General features: G+C 44.2%; 2 protein-coding genes across 5 annotated transcripts; both read left to right on the forward strand.

The window, feature by feature from the left end:
• The first annotated feature begins 107 nt into the window (after nucleotides 1–107).
• ccdc137 (coiled-coil domain containing 137) lies at nucleotides 108–5192 on the forward strand. Of its 2 annotated transcripts, XR_015846634.1 has the most exons (7): nucleotides 108–281; nucleotides 504–652; nucleotides 741–966; nucleotides 1208–1290; nucleotides 2237–2316; nucleotides 2398–2641; nucleotides 5073–5192. XR_015846634.1 is itself a non-coding variant. In XM_088316864.1 (6 exons), the coding sequence occupies exons 1-6, from the start codon at nucleotides 214–216 to the stop codon at nucleotides 2587–2589; spliced, it is 798 nt and encodes a 265-aa protein (XP_088172990.1). In that variant the 5' UTR covers nucleotides 108–213; the 3' UTR covers nucleotides 2590–3039. The 2 variants fall into 2 exon arrangements, 1 of the variants encoding a protein (XP_088172990.1); XM_088316864.1 differs by lacking the exon at nucleotides 5073–5192 and having other exon boundaries at nucleotides 2398–3039.
• On the forward strand, nucleotides 5103–15191 carry ppp1r1b (protein phosphatase 1, regulatory (inhibitor) subunit 1B). Of its 3 annotated transcripts, none has more exons than XM_088316867.1 (5): nucleotides 5103–5376; nucleotides 10985–11074; nucleotides 11299–11374; nucleotides 12757–12861; nucleotides 13428–15191. In XM_088316867.1, the coding sequence occupies exons 1-5, from the start codon at nucleotides 5269–5271 to the stop codon at nucleotides 13586–13588; spliced, it is 540 nt and encodes a 179-aa protein (XP_088172993.1). In that variant the 5' UTR covers nucleotides 5103–5268; the 3' UTR covers nucleotides 13589–15191. The 3 variants fall into 3 exon arrangements, with proteins under 3 accessions (XP_088172993.1, XP_088172994.1, XP_088172995.1); XM_088316868.1 differs by having other exon boundaries at nucleotides 5232–5376; nucleotides 10985–11068; XM_088316869.1 differs by lacking the exon at nucleotides 12757–12861 and having other exon boundaries at nucleotides 5232–5376.
• Nucleotides 15192–15808: the final 617 nt, after the last annotated feature.

Below are 15808 nucleotides of genomic sequence, written 5' to 3' on the forward strand. Positions count from 1 at the left end.
TATGTGCGTAAAAAAATCAAAATTCCGTCATTTCTAGATAAGTATCTGTTATGAGGAGATGATAACCGCGAGAAGAAGAAAAAAAGAATTCCTCCTTCTCCTTTCCTCTGACGTCATAGTTCAAAGAGGTAACGTTACGGAAGTCGTCTCCCTCCACGTGAGGATCTTAGTTGTGTTGTCTTCAAATGTGCTTAAATAACCACTTGCAGCAACATGGGTAAGAATAAGAAGCGTAAGAACGATTCCGGGGAGGTGGTTGACAAAACCGGACAGCAACCGAGGTAATTTAAAGACGTTACGTTTGGTTGAAGGGAGCTGACCTGTTAGCCGTAAAGGCTAGCTTGCTAACAGCTAGCTACACATTTTACATATTGTAGTTTTTATTGAATTTTGTGAAAAACCTAAGTCATTAAGAGCTAGATGAGCATCTTTACTTAAGGATAACAAGAGTGCCATTTTCTGCTGATAGTGTTAAAATTAAAGACCATCTTTCAACATGTCAGTGCGAAGAAGCAGAAACGAGATGGAAAAGCCAAAAAGGACAACAAGCAAGGAGACCACCTGGAGCACATCCCCTACAGGCTGCAGGAGATCATAAAGAGCAAAGAGATGATGCAAAGTGGCTCTTCTAATGGAAAGAAATTAAGAAGTGGTGAGCAGGCATATGAGAGAGTACTCATTAAAAAGCTACGTGCGTGTGACAATGCATCATTTTCTCTACGTTTTTTTTCTCTCCGTAGCAATCCTTCTTCATAGAAAACCAGAGAAGTCCAATGTTGGCGATATCCCCGTCCCACGTTTCAAGCGAGGAAAGCAAGAAAGCGAGCCACAGTACAAGCGGCGCATGGAGATTGAGTCGAACCACGTCTTCTTCCTCACCAACAATCAGTTGGAGAGGAAACCTGAGCTGCAGGAAGACGACCACGAGAAGCTGGCAGGCCAGGGAAAGTCGGAAAAAAAGAAAGAGTAAGCACATTAAGACACTTGATTTATCATGTGAGTTGCTGCTTGAGTCAAGTGAAAAAAACAATGCGGGCAAGGAGAGCCCCAGTGGGTGCAATTGTGGCTTTTTACGGAACAAGAGAAACAAATACTATGTGAATTAACTGGCAAGGAGCAAGTGTAACAAAAGTTGTTTTTGGGTGGCCAGAATGGATGAAGAACATTTCAAGCTTTCATGTTTGTTGCATGTCATTTGTTGCCACAGGTACAACAAACTGAAATTACAGAAGCGACAACAGAAGAAGTTGGACCGACAGGAGGCCCAAATGGAAAAGGAAATGTTCCAAGGTAACGTTTTTCACCAAAGCAGCTCCATGCTAATTTTGTCCTTTTTTTATTTTTATTTTTTTAATCCTCTTGGGATTCTTGTTTTGGACCCGACAAGTCGTATTCTCTTTTCCAGATCTGTTTGTCATCACAACTGAGACCACATTTTATTTATCAAATATCCACACTCTTGTCACAGGAAAGAATATTTATTAATCACTGCTATTGACGTGTATAGAATGCAAAACATACATTCATTTTACCTTGGCTGGCAGTGAATGAGTTCATATAATATTGTCTTTTTAATGGCTTATATACAAACAGTTAGCTGTCTTCAAGTTTGAATTCAAGCCCCCAAATAAATCTTCAGCGACCTGGTTATTTCTGAAAATGTCTGTGAGCGAGCTGTTAAGCATATTGATAAATTTGGATGTCACAATTTGACTCACTCAAGTAAGTCCTCCAAACCTGATGTTCTTTGAGCAAAATCCTTGACAATCCCCCATGTCTCCACAAGGGGGCGCAAAGTGCGCATACAAGGGCCACTGATTTTACATTTCATGATGGCCATAGTAAGCATTAAATTTTTGAGACTTGTGTCAGGTCGTGCGATGACCTCGGTCAAATTCATGAAACTGTTGTTTTCTTTGAACATGTTAGAAAAGTAGTGCTTTTTCATCTCCCCTTGACCCAACGTTGTATTTGACAAATGTTAATGACGGTTGTTTAACTTTTTAATTTAACATTCTGGGGAGGCCTTCAGAGTCCCCAGAAGTCTACAGCAACGTGAGATTAGTTGCGTGGCGATTTAATTGTTTATTTATTTTGATTTTTTTTGCTTGAGTAGCCTGTCGCTACGTTGCAACGCCTCAGCAGAATGTCCTGTCGTCATGGCAATGGAAGCCGTACTTGAGCCTTTGCATGAGAAAAAACAAAGCTCATAAAACATTTTTTTTTTTCTCGCAAGATGACATTGCCTTTGGGGAGGTTTCAATGGAACCGCCGTCACTAACCAGCAAACCCAAGAAAGCGCCCATCAAGTCTCAGGTAAAACAAAACCCTCCAATCAACATCCGCTCGTCATACGTCCGAATCATAACACGTGCCATTCTCTCGTTTGACCCGAAGGCCTCAAAGGAGCTCCTCCTCTACTCGCTCCTCGGCCACGCGGCCACGTCCGCGGCCAAGCCGTCCATGGCCCGCCAACGCATCATGGAGGAGGAGCGGCAGCGGGCCGTGCTGGCCTATCGTCACCTGAAGAAACAGAAACAGCAGCAGCAGGACGCGGCCAAAACTGGAAGGCGCTCGCACCCCCAGTGATGCGACCTCTCAACGCCATTATTTTTCTCAAGTGACTCTGGGAGTTTTTCAGGTAAATGTGATGCGACTGAAGGTTGGCAGCAAGCACACATTTACTGGCAGGAGACATTTGAACATCCACTTCCATCTTTTTTTTCTGCCTGACTGGCAAATGTTGTATTTATTTTTCTTATTCATTCACAATAGAGAAGGAGTCCTCAGTTCCCACCAATTAATCGCTCAGGCCTTAATCAACATGATTTCAAATTAATGAATGGCTTTGGCGGCATCTTGCATCATTTTTGGGCTTTGCAAATTGAGCACAAATATATTGCAGAAATAGCCAATAAGCAGGTTCTTCATCTGAGAATAGATTAAAAAAAATCGAAATCAGTGATACGTTGACTTCACAAGTAGCAAATTTATAGGCATGGTAACACTGTTCCTATGAAATAAAATATTTTCCACGTATTCCCATTTCCTGCCCTTTTCTGTGTTGCTGTTCTTTTTAAATGGCACAAAATTGAAAAATGGTGGCTTATATATATTTACTCGTAAATAATAGCAAATGACTTCAAACCTTAATTGCAGTGTGACCTGGCAACAGATTAAGTTTCACATGTGTATGAAATGACCGGGTCTTCTTCCATAGAGCTGCAAAGCAGATGGCACAAAGCATCTCCCTGGGGTGAAACACATCAGGATTTATCCCCCAAAAAATCAACAATGTGTCATCTGATTCAGAAAATGGAAAAAAAAAAACAAACAGATTTACTGGTGCCCTCAATCTGATTTCCTGCGTGCGTAATCCACGCAGACGTTACGCACGCTGCACTTCAAGAGCATTCTCCTCTTCAAAGTTAGTTGAAGTGCAGTCGTGGCCTTCGGGAGTTCAATGTTGCTCCTTAGATTTATGCTCCAGCTTCTTCCAAACTCCACCGCTCACCAAATGCAATCAAACGGTGATCCTATTTCTGCTTTTTGATGCTTTTAAGTGCAGTTCACCAAGCGCAAGCCAAGATAAGGAATATTTTTTCCATGCCATCTGGATTGGGAGTGAGATTAATCGTTTTGCCGTCCTCCTGGAGCCTCTGATGAGCCCCCTTTTGCGTCTGCATTTCATCAGACACAAATGCTTCTGCTGCCGGAGGTGCTAATTAATCAGCGGGTGCATTGTCCTGGTGTCAATCCTTGCCCCGTCGCATAAATAATAAAATAATATTCAGCAATACGTTTGTTCTATAGAATCAAATAAAGCCTCGCCTCAGGTCATATCCAGCGCTGGTTAACAAATTTTAAACTTTTTCCGGCTCCGCCTGTCCGTGTAGAGTCGCATTAATGCTGAGCTTATGGCCTCATTGGCTTTTAGCTTTGCTTTGTTTGGATAAATGTTGTTCATATTTTTGCAGGGCTGGCGTGATTAAGTCGTTAATCCGCGTCCTTTTGATATGATGCACCTGGGCGCCGTCTCTTTACATTCATACGTTCAGTTGAAAGCGCCTTATCACACAAAGTGAGGATGCGTCGTGTTGCCTGCGACTCTGCAGCCTTTAATACATTCCTCATGACTTTTTTTTTTTTTTATGGAATGCTGGCCAAACCCGCATCAAGTTATACAGCAATGTTGGCGTGAATTCAGAGAGAGCAGTATGAATTCTCCTTGTTTGTCAAGGTCTTCCATCTTCCTCCATGACGAATGATGAGTGAGGGGCGACCTCTGGAAATTTGGGGGGTGGTGCCCACGACTGGGGGAGCTTTGTGGAAATGTAAAAAAAAAAAAAAAAGTCAAATTGAGCCACTGCAACCCAACTCCATCTTGTGTGCACTCCCACAAGGAATTTGTACCCCCTCTCAGTTTTTAGAATTAGAATTAGAAATCCCTTTATTGTCATTGTACTCAAGTGTGCAACGAGATTAGAGGGCTCCCCTCTCCAGTGCAATACAACAATAATATAGACAAATCACAAAAGCCAAAAGCTTGAACTATTTTTTTTTTATGCAAAACCGTCCATTTGTTAACGACAGTTCAGTTGTATTTCACTTTAAAATACAACGCATTTCATGATTTTGACTGCTTTAACATGCAATGCATTTTGAATTCTGAAAACGTTTTTAATATTCCCTCTGTGTGTTGTGGTAAACTGTCGCCCTTCCTCTTTCAACTCTCGGAAGAAGGCGACCTCTTGTGGCTCAAGCTTCAACTTTGCTTCTTTTTTCCTCAGCCAAAGTTTAAAAAAAAGACGAATTGGGTGATGTCAGTCTCCCCTCCGTGTTCCCTTTCACTTGTTTATCTCGCTCCTCTTCCTCCTCCTCCCGTCCAAGGCTCCAACCTCTCATTCACAAAGAGAGGCCAAAAGAGGCTCAGCTGACGTGATGAGATTATTTTTTTCCCCTCCGTTTCTCTCTGATCACAAATCCACTTCAGCTTAGATAGAAAGTAAAACGCTCATCCATTCTCTCGCTCTCTCGCTTTCTCTCCTCCCCCCTTGTGTGCCGCCCCTCAGTCGCTCCCTCCCCGTTCAGCCTCGTGAGGACAGACGGACGGACGGCTGCTGCTTCTGCCGTTGCCGCACCGGTTGAGCGCAGAGGAGGAACCACAGCGGACTTTTCTGCAACTTGTGGACTTCTCTCATCTGCTGGCTGTGCTTGAGGGAGGCGAGTCTCGAGGATCCGCAGGTACCGATCCCGTTTCGAGGAGCCATGGAGCCCTCCGTGTCGACCGAGTTGGAGCCCAAAGAGCGGAGGAAAATCCAGTTTGCTGTCCCGGCCTCGGCAGCTACCAATCTGGACCCCCGGCAAGTTGAGATGGTGAGTGTGCAGCGTTGTTAAAAAAAAATCTCAAGAAAGTCTCTCATTGTCGTTTCCAAGATCTCAACAACTTCCTGTCAGTCATTGAGAAACGATGGTGACATTTCTCTCTTGCCACTTCCTCATTAGATTAGTGTCTCATCTTGACCTGTTCCCCCCCCACTACATCACTGGCATCATTATCTCCATTGCACTGACCCTGAACGTTTTGCACACGTTAATAATTATTTCTTGTACTTTCATCTCACGCTGTGTCTACTGTGCCCCCCCCCCCGAAAAAAAAAATTGTCAAAGCAACAAGTGAGGCTTATAACAGTTCACCTCACTGCCGTGTTTTAGATTTTTGTGTGTCACTGAAAAGGCGAGGCTGGGCATCTTAAATGTTTCGTGCACAAGCTTGCTCAATGTGCTTCACGACTCTCAAAGGCATTTACAAACAAAAGAATTGAAGACATTTTAAAGAAGTAAAATGCCAAGATTTTGGAAATGCTTTCAAAGACCTCTGGGAAAATCGATTTTCTTTTTTTTTAACCTCGATTTAAAAGAATCTCTTCCCAAAATCTGTCCTATTGCAACCTGCTGAGATGCTGCTTCGGTAATCTCAACTCATTTTCCGACGCTAGAAGGTATGACGTTGGCAAGCCAGAAGGTGGTGTGTATTTCTGAAGAGGGGTGCGTGCGTGTTTGGGTGTCGGAAAAGCACGACTTTTGCTAATGCCATCCTCCAGAACTCCTTTTTATTGTTTTGCCTTCCTAAAACTGAGCTTCCCGGTCTCCATGGAGACGGGCCGGACAACAATGTCGCCCCAAGCTTCCCTCTTGGCAGACGACTGTAAAGGTCGACTCTCATGGAACTCGCGCATTTTTGTACGTCACATTTCTTTAGGAACAACTGCACAAAAAGTTTTTTTTTTTGATTGCTCACAGATGAGGGCCAAAATATTTGAAAGTCATCTCAGGAGACGAAAACCAAGGCTTCCTGCTTGTAATGCTTCGTAGTTTTGCGTGTCCTCTCCAACCTGACCACGATGAAGTGTGCGGCGTGTGTTGTGAGGCAAACCTCAACACACGCCGCTTAGAATGGCTCCAATTTGCATTTTCAATAAAAGTCTCAGCGAGGCTTGAGATTTACTTGTTTTAATTTGACACTCAATGGCTCTCCATCCACATAAAAATTGTAGAATACGCAATTAAAAAATCAATGTATTTATTCTACATAAAAATGGTCTTTTTTTCTTAAAAACTATTTGATGCATAGATTTGAACACGAGTGACAGAAGGCCAAGCAAATTTGCTACAAATAGATTTTGCTTCAAAATCTTCCGATTTTCCACCAAGGTCAAAATAATAAATGATCATTTCACCGCCTTGACCCGACCAAGAGTCTTTCACCGTCTGATGCCTGCCACGCCATTCACCGGCAATTCCGATTTTTCATTTTCACCTTCGGCCACTCGTGAAAATCTTGCGTCTGTTTCGGCCACGTGGCTCTGTGTGCGGCGGGCCGGACATGTCAAGCGCTTTTGGTGGCCCACCCGCCGTCCACTTTTTCTGGGTTAAACGTCAAGCGTCGACCTTTGAGACGCGTCGTGTTTGTGGGTAAATACGAGAAGTCTGGCGGTCTATCAACAGACACGCACCTGCACGCTCCACATCTTGGTGGGTGGCGCAAAGCATGCTGGGAGAGGCGCGACTGCTCCTCCACTGGAATGTCCTCCATCAAGCAGTTTGGCCTTTGAGCTTGTCAAGTTCTGCGAGGAAATTCAAAGTAGGAGCAGCTATTTTAATTGGGGCACCGATAAAAGTTTTGGTGTGACCTGCGTGGGCCGATTTGATTTATCGAGCAGTTTGTAAACGTGGTCTGGCTTGTGTCCGAAGCCAGACGGGATTGGATGCAGCTCCTTGAAATCGTCCGAAGGATGAACAATGTCAACGTTTGTATTTTTCCGTTGAGGTCATGACGCACTCGAGCTTCATCTTCTGTCGATAACGCCGACAAGGAATTCGTTTTGGGTTGTGTGTTTCTACTTTTGGGGGTTTTTGCCAAAATTAAAAAGCCAATTTGGAAGAAAATGAAAAACAAAACGGGGCGAGGTTCTTTTGATGATGTAAACCAGTTTTGAGAAATCACCAAGGACAATTATGCAGAATGGAAAAAACGGAATTGAATTTCATTTCATTTTGGTGCAAATTCACATCAGCGATTTTGTCACTTTTTCAGGCTTAGTGGGATGAGAATCCACACGGAGTCCTCAGTTCTCTTCCTAATTTGGATGCAGGTCGGGACACTGACCTACGCTAGCACAGTCGTGAAGTCCGTAAACGTGGCAAAGCAAAGATCTCAAATCGAAAAGGAGTGAGTGGTGCTTCTAAACTTGTGTCATGTGCAAACCGTGTCAAAACGTCAATATTGAACGTGTGGCGCATGTTGATGATGGTGTACACAAGCTTGTTGACTATTTGCACCGTCACCATGGAGGCCTGCCACGTTCCTCGCGCGCGGCCATCCCACTTATTGGCTCACTAGCGGGATTTGAACGAATCGAGGCCCTAATGCGCGTCCACTCAGTGGCGTCGTCGGACATGACGAGAACAACGGCGGCGGCCGTGATGGCGAGGGATTAAGTCAGACATGGCGGATCAAGCTCGGGCAACATCTGGAGATGACTTGTTCACCGAAGGTCAACGCGCTCGGGTTCTTTGTCGTTGGATCGCCACCACGGCGTACGCTCCGCTCCGCTCGCATCCACCGAGGTGTGATTGACAAACAAATGGGATTGGTCATCATCCCCGCCATCCATTAAAAATACAAACACGTAATCTCTAATTCTCTTGGACTGAGGTTTTTTTTTGTTTTTTTTTTCCCCTCCATGCACATTTGTATGCACACGACCTTGCTCACTAGAACGCTTCATAGTTACACCTGCAAGGTTAATTTTTAAAACAATTTTTTAAAGCATGCTTTTTTTATATGCTCTCTCTACATGGCAGAGTTTTAGGTTTGGTCTGAAATGGGAGTTCAAATTTGTTCAGTGTCACACACACACACACAGTTGTTTTTAATACACTCTTAAAACTACTAAACGAAAGCAACCCATTATGGGTTAAAAAAACATTTTTTTTATCCTGGCAGTTTTAAGGGTGTACAAATGGCAGATCTCAGTACAACGCAGTGCAGTTCTGTAAAGGGTTGCAGTTGGAAACTATCCATGGAATTTAAGGGGACATTTATGGGAATAAAGTGGAATTTCTTAACATTGCGTGTAGCTTAGGGAAAAAAAACATGTATTAGATGCACATATCAGCACGATCGTGAAACAATTTCAGTTATTTATTTTTTTTCCAAAATGCTATTAAAACGTATTTAAGTCCACCCGCACCTCTAAATGATATTGTTTCGAAGTCTCGCGACCGTCAACAGTCTTTTGTTGTGACGACGTCGTCGTCCTAATTGGAAGAGCGCTCCATTTCTCTGTATTTGTACGCCACAAACGAGAGCAAACAAATGTCGTGACCCTCACCGGTTCTCCTTTCATCCCCTCGTTACGTGCCTGCCGAAGGGCGCTCGGATGACTGGCTCTGAATGAGTCTATTCGGGGAATCCAGCCCCTCCGGATGCCGTGCTGCTTTTTTTTTTCATTTGGCCCGTCGTGGGGCCAAAGTTCACCCTCCGCATAATGAGCGATGCCGTTCATTTGAATCCCGATCCATCGCGGTGCTCGTCGTTAGCGTCGTCGCGACCTTGCCCACCACCGCGTCCGGCTCGCTTGGGCCTTCGATCGCCCAGCTCACTGTCCGTGCTCATGGAACCGTTTTAGCGGCGCTTTGTCTGCCGGCATAATCCTGAAAATCCTCCCATGTCACAATGAATTTGTTTCCCGGTCTGACCGGCAGCTTTCCGACAAACCGCGCAAAACGCAACACTCACGGCTGCTTTGCTCGCAGTCTAGAGGGAAAGGTCAACATTGTTTAATTGCTGTTGCTCTTTTACACCTTCACATTGGTGGAAGGAAAGAAATAATCTGCTGTGGGAGTTCACGACTGCACCTCGGAGCCAATCGCTGAACGTGATAAGGCAACGTTTAAGCTTTAAGAGCCAGGACTTGGCGCGGTGGCTTCCAATGTCAACAAGTTGGCGTGCGACCGTCTCGGTGAGGGCTGTGGCTGACGGCAGCTCCTGTGTGAGTGTGCTCGCCGTGTTTACCGTTCGTCCCGCGTTGAATAAACATCTGCAAAGGGCATCAGCGTCCCACATGCCAGCGCATTACAGTAAGTACAAAGTTGGCCTATTACAATTTACTTTGCATGGTTGGGGGGGGGGCGTAGTCTTAAAGCTTTAAATATGTATAAATAACGATAAACGTGCTAGTTTGTTTTTTCCACACCAAACTCGTACAAAGCTGCCAGCTGCACCTTAAAGGGCGTGACCCAAGACTTTTGACCACCTCTTCAAGTGCGCCTCCCACAGCTGATCCTCCTCAAGATTCTATCAGTCGGCGGCCCCCTCGAGACCCCCTGTGATCTGGTTTACGCTGTCCCCGTGACGCCGCTTTTTATAGGCCTGCCGGCGCCTCGCTTGGGGAGCAGGCCCACATCGGCCCAATACCTCAGCGTGTTCAATTCCGAAGCGTCAGAGCACAGGGTCGTGTTGGCGGATTGTAGGGAGGGGGGGGGGAAATAATGCGTAGTAATCTCCGCCCTCCCTCCCCCCCACCGCTGGCGCAAATGAGGGAGTCACATACGATTATTACGTAAGCGGTGTCGAGCGGGCCGGAGAATTACTAGAATGTGTTTGTGTGGTGCGGCCGTGCCACCGTCACGGCTGCCAACATGGCGACCGTCCCATGTGGTCCAGATCATGCAACGTCACATGTATTTGGGTGCTTTTGGAAAGGCTCATGTACTCTATTACGCCAAATCGTGCATGGGAACCATAATAAGAATATGTTATGTTTGAGATATTACTTTCATGGACAAAATTTGCTTTGGAGCGGTCGCAAGGAAGCCCTTTTGATAATCCCTTCTCCTGTGAGGACGATGACAAGAGGAAACGCACACTGGTGTTCATATAATCAGCGGTGTCGCACTCCAATGATGGACGGAAAAGAAAGCCGGGGATGAAATAAACAGGAAGTTGAAGGTTGGAGGCTTGCGTGAACGGACGGCGGAATCCACACTTGATTGCGTGGCACAACTCCATCGAGCGGCCTCCGCTTTGGCAACACTCACACACACTTCCTGTCACGAGGCGCACGCACAAACGTTCATGTCCTGGCCGAGGCTGCTTGACTGGCTCGCTCGCCGCGAAGGCGTGGGTGCTTGCCATTTGTTTCTCGGAGGTGGCTGCCTCCGCTGTCCACTGCGTGGGAATGCTAAGCTACATTAGCCGACGAATACACACAATTCGTTGAAATTTAGCACAATTGTTAAGATCACTCTTCTCTTTGGGAACGTTTCACTTTACATTGACTTTAAACTCCCGAAAAGCGCCTGAATTGGAAAAAAAAAATTTTGCAGCTACAAATCATCGCAAGTAATGATGAAGACAACGCCATCTGATTTGTTTTAACCCGTGTGTGTGTGTCTTTTTTTTTTTTTTTTTCTGCAGATTCGGCGCAGGAGGCCGACGCCCGCCACCCTCTTCAGAGTCGCCGACCATACATCGCCCGAGGACGACCAGTCCAGCCATCAGGTAAAGGTGAAGTCAACCCTTTTTATATTATCGCAACTCCATTCAATTTGTTCAAATTGGATTTTACCTGACGATTGTACGCGCACGCTTTGTCTTTTACCATGTGTGAAGCACCAATTATTGCTTAGATTCACAAATGTAGGTTAATGTATCAAATAAGTCACAAATGGAAAAACCTGTGCAGCGCCTTTATTTGTCTTTTAAAAAAAAAATGTCCCCTTGTCGCCCAGTGGGTCGTTGGGGAGAATGGCGTCCTCAAACCAAAGCAAGTCAATCCAAACATGTACCAGCCGCCATCACTTAAAGGTCAGTCCGTGCGTGTGTGTGTGAAACTTAACCTTGTGGTTTTATTCCTCTTATTTTGTTTTACTGCCACGCTTCACAATGCAAACAAATAAGACTTTAAAATGCTTCGTTGTCTTACACTAAGTGGTCCAAAAGCAGGCACACACACACACACACACACACGGCTAAAGTGTGAATGGAAGGTAGGATATGTAAGAATTGGGGAAAGAATGACTGAAGATGGGATAAAAGCAAATACAATCCAACTTAATTTAAATTGCGCATTTGGCAACAGAAGAACGGGAGGAGGAATTTGGGAGGGAAGGAATGAAGGAGTCACGGATGTGTGACAGGCATGCTGAAGGAAATGAGAATGTATGAAAGGAAAGAGGCAAGGAGTGGCGCAAAGCAGGAAGGTGCTCACAACCACTTTGAGCGCTGCTTTGATGTCACAAGATTAAAAGTGACAATGTAATTTAGCTTGACATTTTTTGTCCACCTTTGTTGTGGTTAGTTGTGTGCCGCGCAATTATTTGGGAGTATGAACGTGACAGCATCTTGTGTATGTTTGTGCGACGGCAAAGGGGGCGGGGGATTAGTGCAGGACAGCTGTGAGTGTGAGTGTGGATCATCCTGGATTACAGTCAGTTGTGTGTACAGCTGTGCCACACACACACACACACACACACACACACTGCAAATGCAGACGTTAACACAAAGACCTCTTTTGTGCGCGCCGATGTTCTGTTCGGACAAGATGTCTCGCACCTGTATTGCATTCCGTGTCCATGGAGAATGTCATGCCAAGGTTGCATAAGCGGCCTTCTACCGGAATAGGTGACCCGGCGCGGCGGCCGGGTGTGCGTCCCACGCGGTGCGAAGGAGAGAAACAGGAGGTGGTGGGGGGGCTGACCCAGAGGACTTGTGAGAGGCGATGTTACGAAAGAGAAGAGGGTGAGTCAGTGTGGCAAAGAAAACGCCGATGAACTCAGCATGAGCCAGTTTGGAAGAAAGAAAAAAAAAAAAAAAGGGAGACCGAAATTGTGTCCAACATCAAACAATCAAAAAAAGGGAATGCAGAGCATGACTCTCCGTATTTTGACCCATTTTTGAAAAATCTTATTGTAGATTTTTTCTCTGCCCTCAATATGTCTATTTAATATGCCAATTTTTTTTTTCAAGTTTAAAGTAAATGATCATGTAAAAATGTCTTGTCTAGGGTATTGAAAATATTGCTCTGATGTCAAAACACAACAGAGAAATGCGTTTTTTTGTTATGAGGAAACAGAGCGAGCTGAAGCGTGGTCAAAACAAAAGAAAAGAAAACACCATACCCCTGTTATCCTTGTGTTTGTGTGCCGTCATCTCCCTGTGTGTGTGTTTGTGTGTGTGTGCGCGCATAGCTGTGCAGAAGATGGCCGAGGCGCACATGCAGAACCTCTGCGCTCACCCTCCTCTGGAGGACCCTCGTGAGGGTGAGGAGGATGACGACTCCGTAAACGCTGCTGGTGAGGAGGAGGCGGCGGCGGCGGCGGCTTTCGTTTCGCCGGCGACTGCACTGCACACATTCTCGTTTCTAGTTTTTTATAAAAGGAAGAATACGCCCGCTCGATCGACTAGCATGAGCAAATACCACAGATGTGACTCTCCTTGCCTCTAGGGGGCAGTACAGTACTCATCTTTATGTTTTATATGGAAAAAAATGACCTAATTTATATTTGTCTAAAATAAGTCCACATCTTGTGTAAGGCAAATGTGCGACTTCTGTTCTTATTTACGTTAAGTAAAGTCAGCTTTCGTTTTGTTGTATGACTCATATTTGACCATAACTATTTGAAGTCTCAAAATAGTCAAAAGTCAGGCGCAAAAGGGGGAAAAAAAAAGCACACAATAGCTAAAGTATGCAAGCCGAGCAAAAGCAAGCGTTAACGTATTGCCCAACGGGGAGTATTCTTTCTTTGGCTTTGTTTATTCTCCCTCTTCCAGATCATTCTGTGTTTCCACCTCTCTCAAATACGTCCCCAAGACTTATTCCAAAACGGAAAACATAAACGTTCTTCCTCTCCATGCTTAGACCACCAGGAAACGGCGACCGGCGACCAGTCGGAAGCTGCTCCCGCCGCCCTGGAGACGGATAAGCTGATGCAAGCGTCGCAGGTGGAGGAAGAGGACGGCGAGGAAGTGGGAGAAGGTCAAGAAACGACAGCGGAGCGCAAGTCGCTGGGCAGTAACTGAGGAAATCGGCGTTTGATAGCAACCAAAAGGACTTGCACGGCCTACTTGGCTCCCTTTTGCTTCGAAAGCCGAGGTCGCTGTGACTTCATAAAGAGCAGCGTAAGTGCTAACCTTTGAGCCACCAACACTAAATTCACGTCGTTATTGCGGAAAATAGTTTCAATTTGCTAGACCGCAAAATGGCACTGTTGAGCTGTTTAAAAGTTTTCAGTACAGTGGAACCTCGAACACAAGCAGACCATTTGCGGGGATTTTGAAACCGTTTTCCACCTTTGGAAGTTACAAAAATGGTATTCATCTGTTGCAAGAGTCAAGTTCGTTCGTTAGTTAGTTACTTCATTAATTTGTCCTTTGTTCGACTTGCTTTGAATTATTAACCAAATGACAAATTATTTTATTTGTTTTCAACTTTTTCACTGTCGTGGACGTTTCTATTTTTCAACTGGAATCCCACCGTTCACTGAGGCCAACATATTTTCGTCCAATATGTTTTTTGAACAGGAAGGCGCCGAAGAGGGTCTTGCATAAGATGGGCTATTAAATTCAGGGATTAGAACCCTAACGGATCGTTTGCGATGATACTGGCCCAAGTAGTCCGACATTTGGAGTCAAAACCATCGATCAAACTGCGGTTTGGTGCATAAGCACAAACAACAATCAGGACCCATCTCCCACCCTAAGGCGGAGAGAGGCTACCCTCTCCTCTACCGTGATGAACTCCAACATACAGTGCAATAAGATAAAAAAAAATCACTTTTGCGAGTTTTGATTCAATTTTTAACGATTGCTATGCGGATTCAAACTGGTGGCCTCAGGTGTTGCAGATGCAGCAAACAGATTTATTGAGACGGTGCCCTGTTTAATCTGAACACATTGTGAGCTCGAGTGACTTGCTGATTTGAGGTTCCACTGTACAGTATTTCAAAAGGCCTCTTCACCACTTAATATGCGTATACTGCCATCTAGTGGCTGCCAGTAATGACCGTTTATCCGCTGCAATTGAATCCCCTCTTTCTTTCTTTTTTAAATCAGCAACAAGAAATACCAAACAAAACAAAAAAGAAGCAAACCAAATACTTGATGTAGTTTGAATAACACACATGCGAGTGTGTAGCTAAATTTTTAGTAATGTACCTTTAAAGGGCAAAGCTACCTCGAGTGTTCTGCAAGCCGCATGTCATCAAATGTTTTGGTTCCTTTTCTACTCATCTTTTTAATATCACCAGACAGGTTTGCAATTCAACGTATCATAGAAAGTGTCGCCATGGTTACCATTTGACTGACATTTCAACAAAATTGATTTACCCTCCCCCCCCATTGTATTTTTGCACTGCTGTTTGTAAAAAAATGAATTATAATTTTTAAAAAAACAATCTACTGACTGGATGATGAGCAATTCAAATGTGTCTAGACTTGATTTTCTCCTCCGTACTTTGCCCTCTCGTCTACTTTCTTTCTGGTCCAAGGGATAGCTGAGCTCACCGCTCTTCATTTTTATTGTTTTCCGTTGGCTCGTTTTTAAATGTGATTGCTGGTGGTTGTTTTCACGTGACCAACTTTAAGGAACAATGTCATAAATAATAATAAACCACTTTTTCCCTTCCTGCTGTTGTCTTCTTTGCAATGTCTTTAATACTTCGACTGCAATTTGTGAGGGTGTTCCTAGAGTCTGGACACATGTAGTACATTTTATAGAAATTAAAATTTCAACATTGTAATCCATTAAACTATTATCAAAAACGATATTTTGTGAGATTTCGATCATTTGTGATGCAAAGGTTGATGTGCCTGCAAGATTCAAATCAACTTGATTCAAGGATTTCACATTGCAATCAAGTAGCTCTCAATGTGAAAATCTTTGAGGACCCCTGGCCTACTGTATGTTGCCAGTATATCAATCAATTTTTATTTATATAGCACTCTTCATACATAAAAATGCAACTCAAAGTGCTGTGCAATAAAAACATCCAAAATAAATAAAAAGAAGACATGCCCCCTTCGTCTTAACAGACGAAAACTGAGATGAGTTGAGGGCTGTAATGCAACTTTAAAAATATTTTAATTACTATTTTTAAAAATACAATATTTAGAGACACATTTCAATAAAGTAGCTTACGCCTTTATCCATAAGTAAATATACCGAATTAATTATTTTTGCAAAAAATTGTTGTACTGCGTCGCATAATTATTAAAATAATTACCTAAAAAATAAAAACGATA

This window comes from Idiotropiscis lumnitzeri, chromosome 15 (assembly GCF_059441095.1).
Source record: "Idiotropiscis lumnitzeri isolate Australia: NSW breed Sydney's pygmy pipehorse chromosome 15, RoL_Ilum_1.0, whole genome shotgun sequence".
NCBI classification, from domain to species: Eukaryota; Metazoa; Chordata; class Actinopteri; order Syngnathiformes; family Syngnathidae; genus Idiotropiscis; species Idiotropiscis lumnitzeri.

What these genes read in the sequence shown, in the direction of transcription:
- ppp1r1b (XM_088316867.1), top strand. Translation starts at nt 5,269, where the DNA reads ATGGAGCCCTCCGTGTCGACCGAGTTGGAGCCCAAAGAGCGGAGGAAA. An exon ending in ACCCCCGGCAAGTTGAGATG is followed by an intron (nt 5,377 to 10,984) that starts GTGAGTGTGCAG and finishes TTTTTTCTGCAG; the next exon opens with ATTCGGCGCAGGAGGCCGAC. An exon ending in AGTCCAGCCATCAGGTAAAG is followed by an intron (nt 11,075 to 11,298) that starts GTGAAGTCAACC and finishes CTTGTCGCCCAG; the next exon opens with TGGGTCGTTGGGGAGAATGG.
- ccdc137 (XM_088316864.1), top strand. Translation starts at nt 214, where the DNA reads ATGGGTAAGAATAAGAAGCGTAAGAACGATTCCGGGGAGGTGGTTGAC. An exon ending in TGGAAAGAAATTAAGAAGTG is followed by an intron (nt 653 to 740) that starts GTGAGCAGGCAT and finishes TTCTCTCCGTAG; the next exon opens with CAATCCTTCTTCATAGAAAA. An exon ending in AAGTCGGAAAAAAAGAAAGA is followed by an intron (nt 967 to 1,207) that starts GTAAGCACATTA and finishes TTGTTGCCACAG; the next exon opens with GTACAACAAACTGAAATTAC.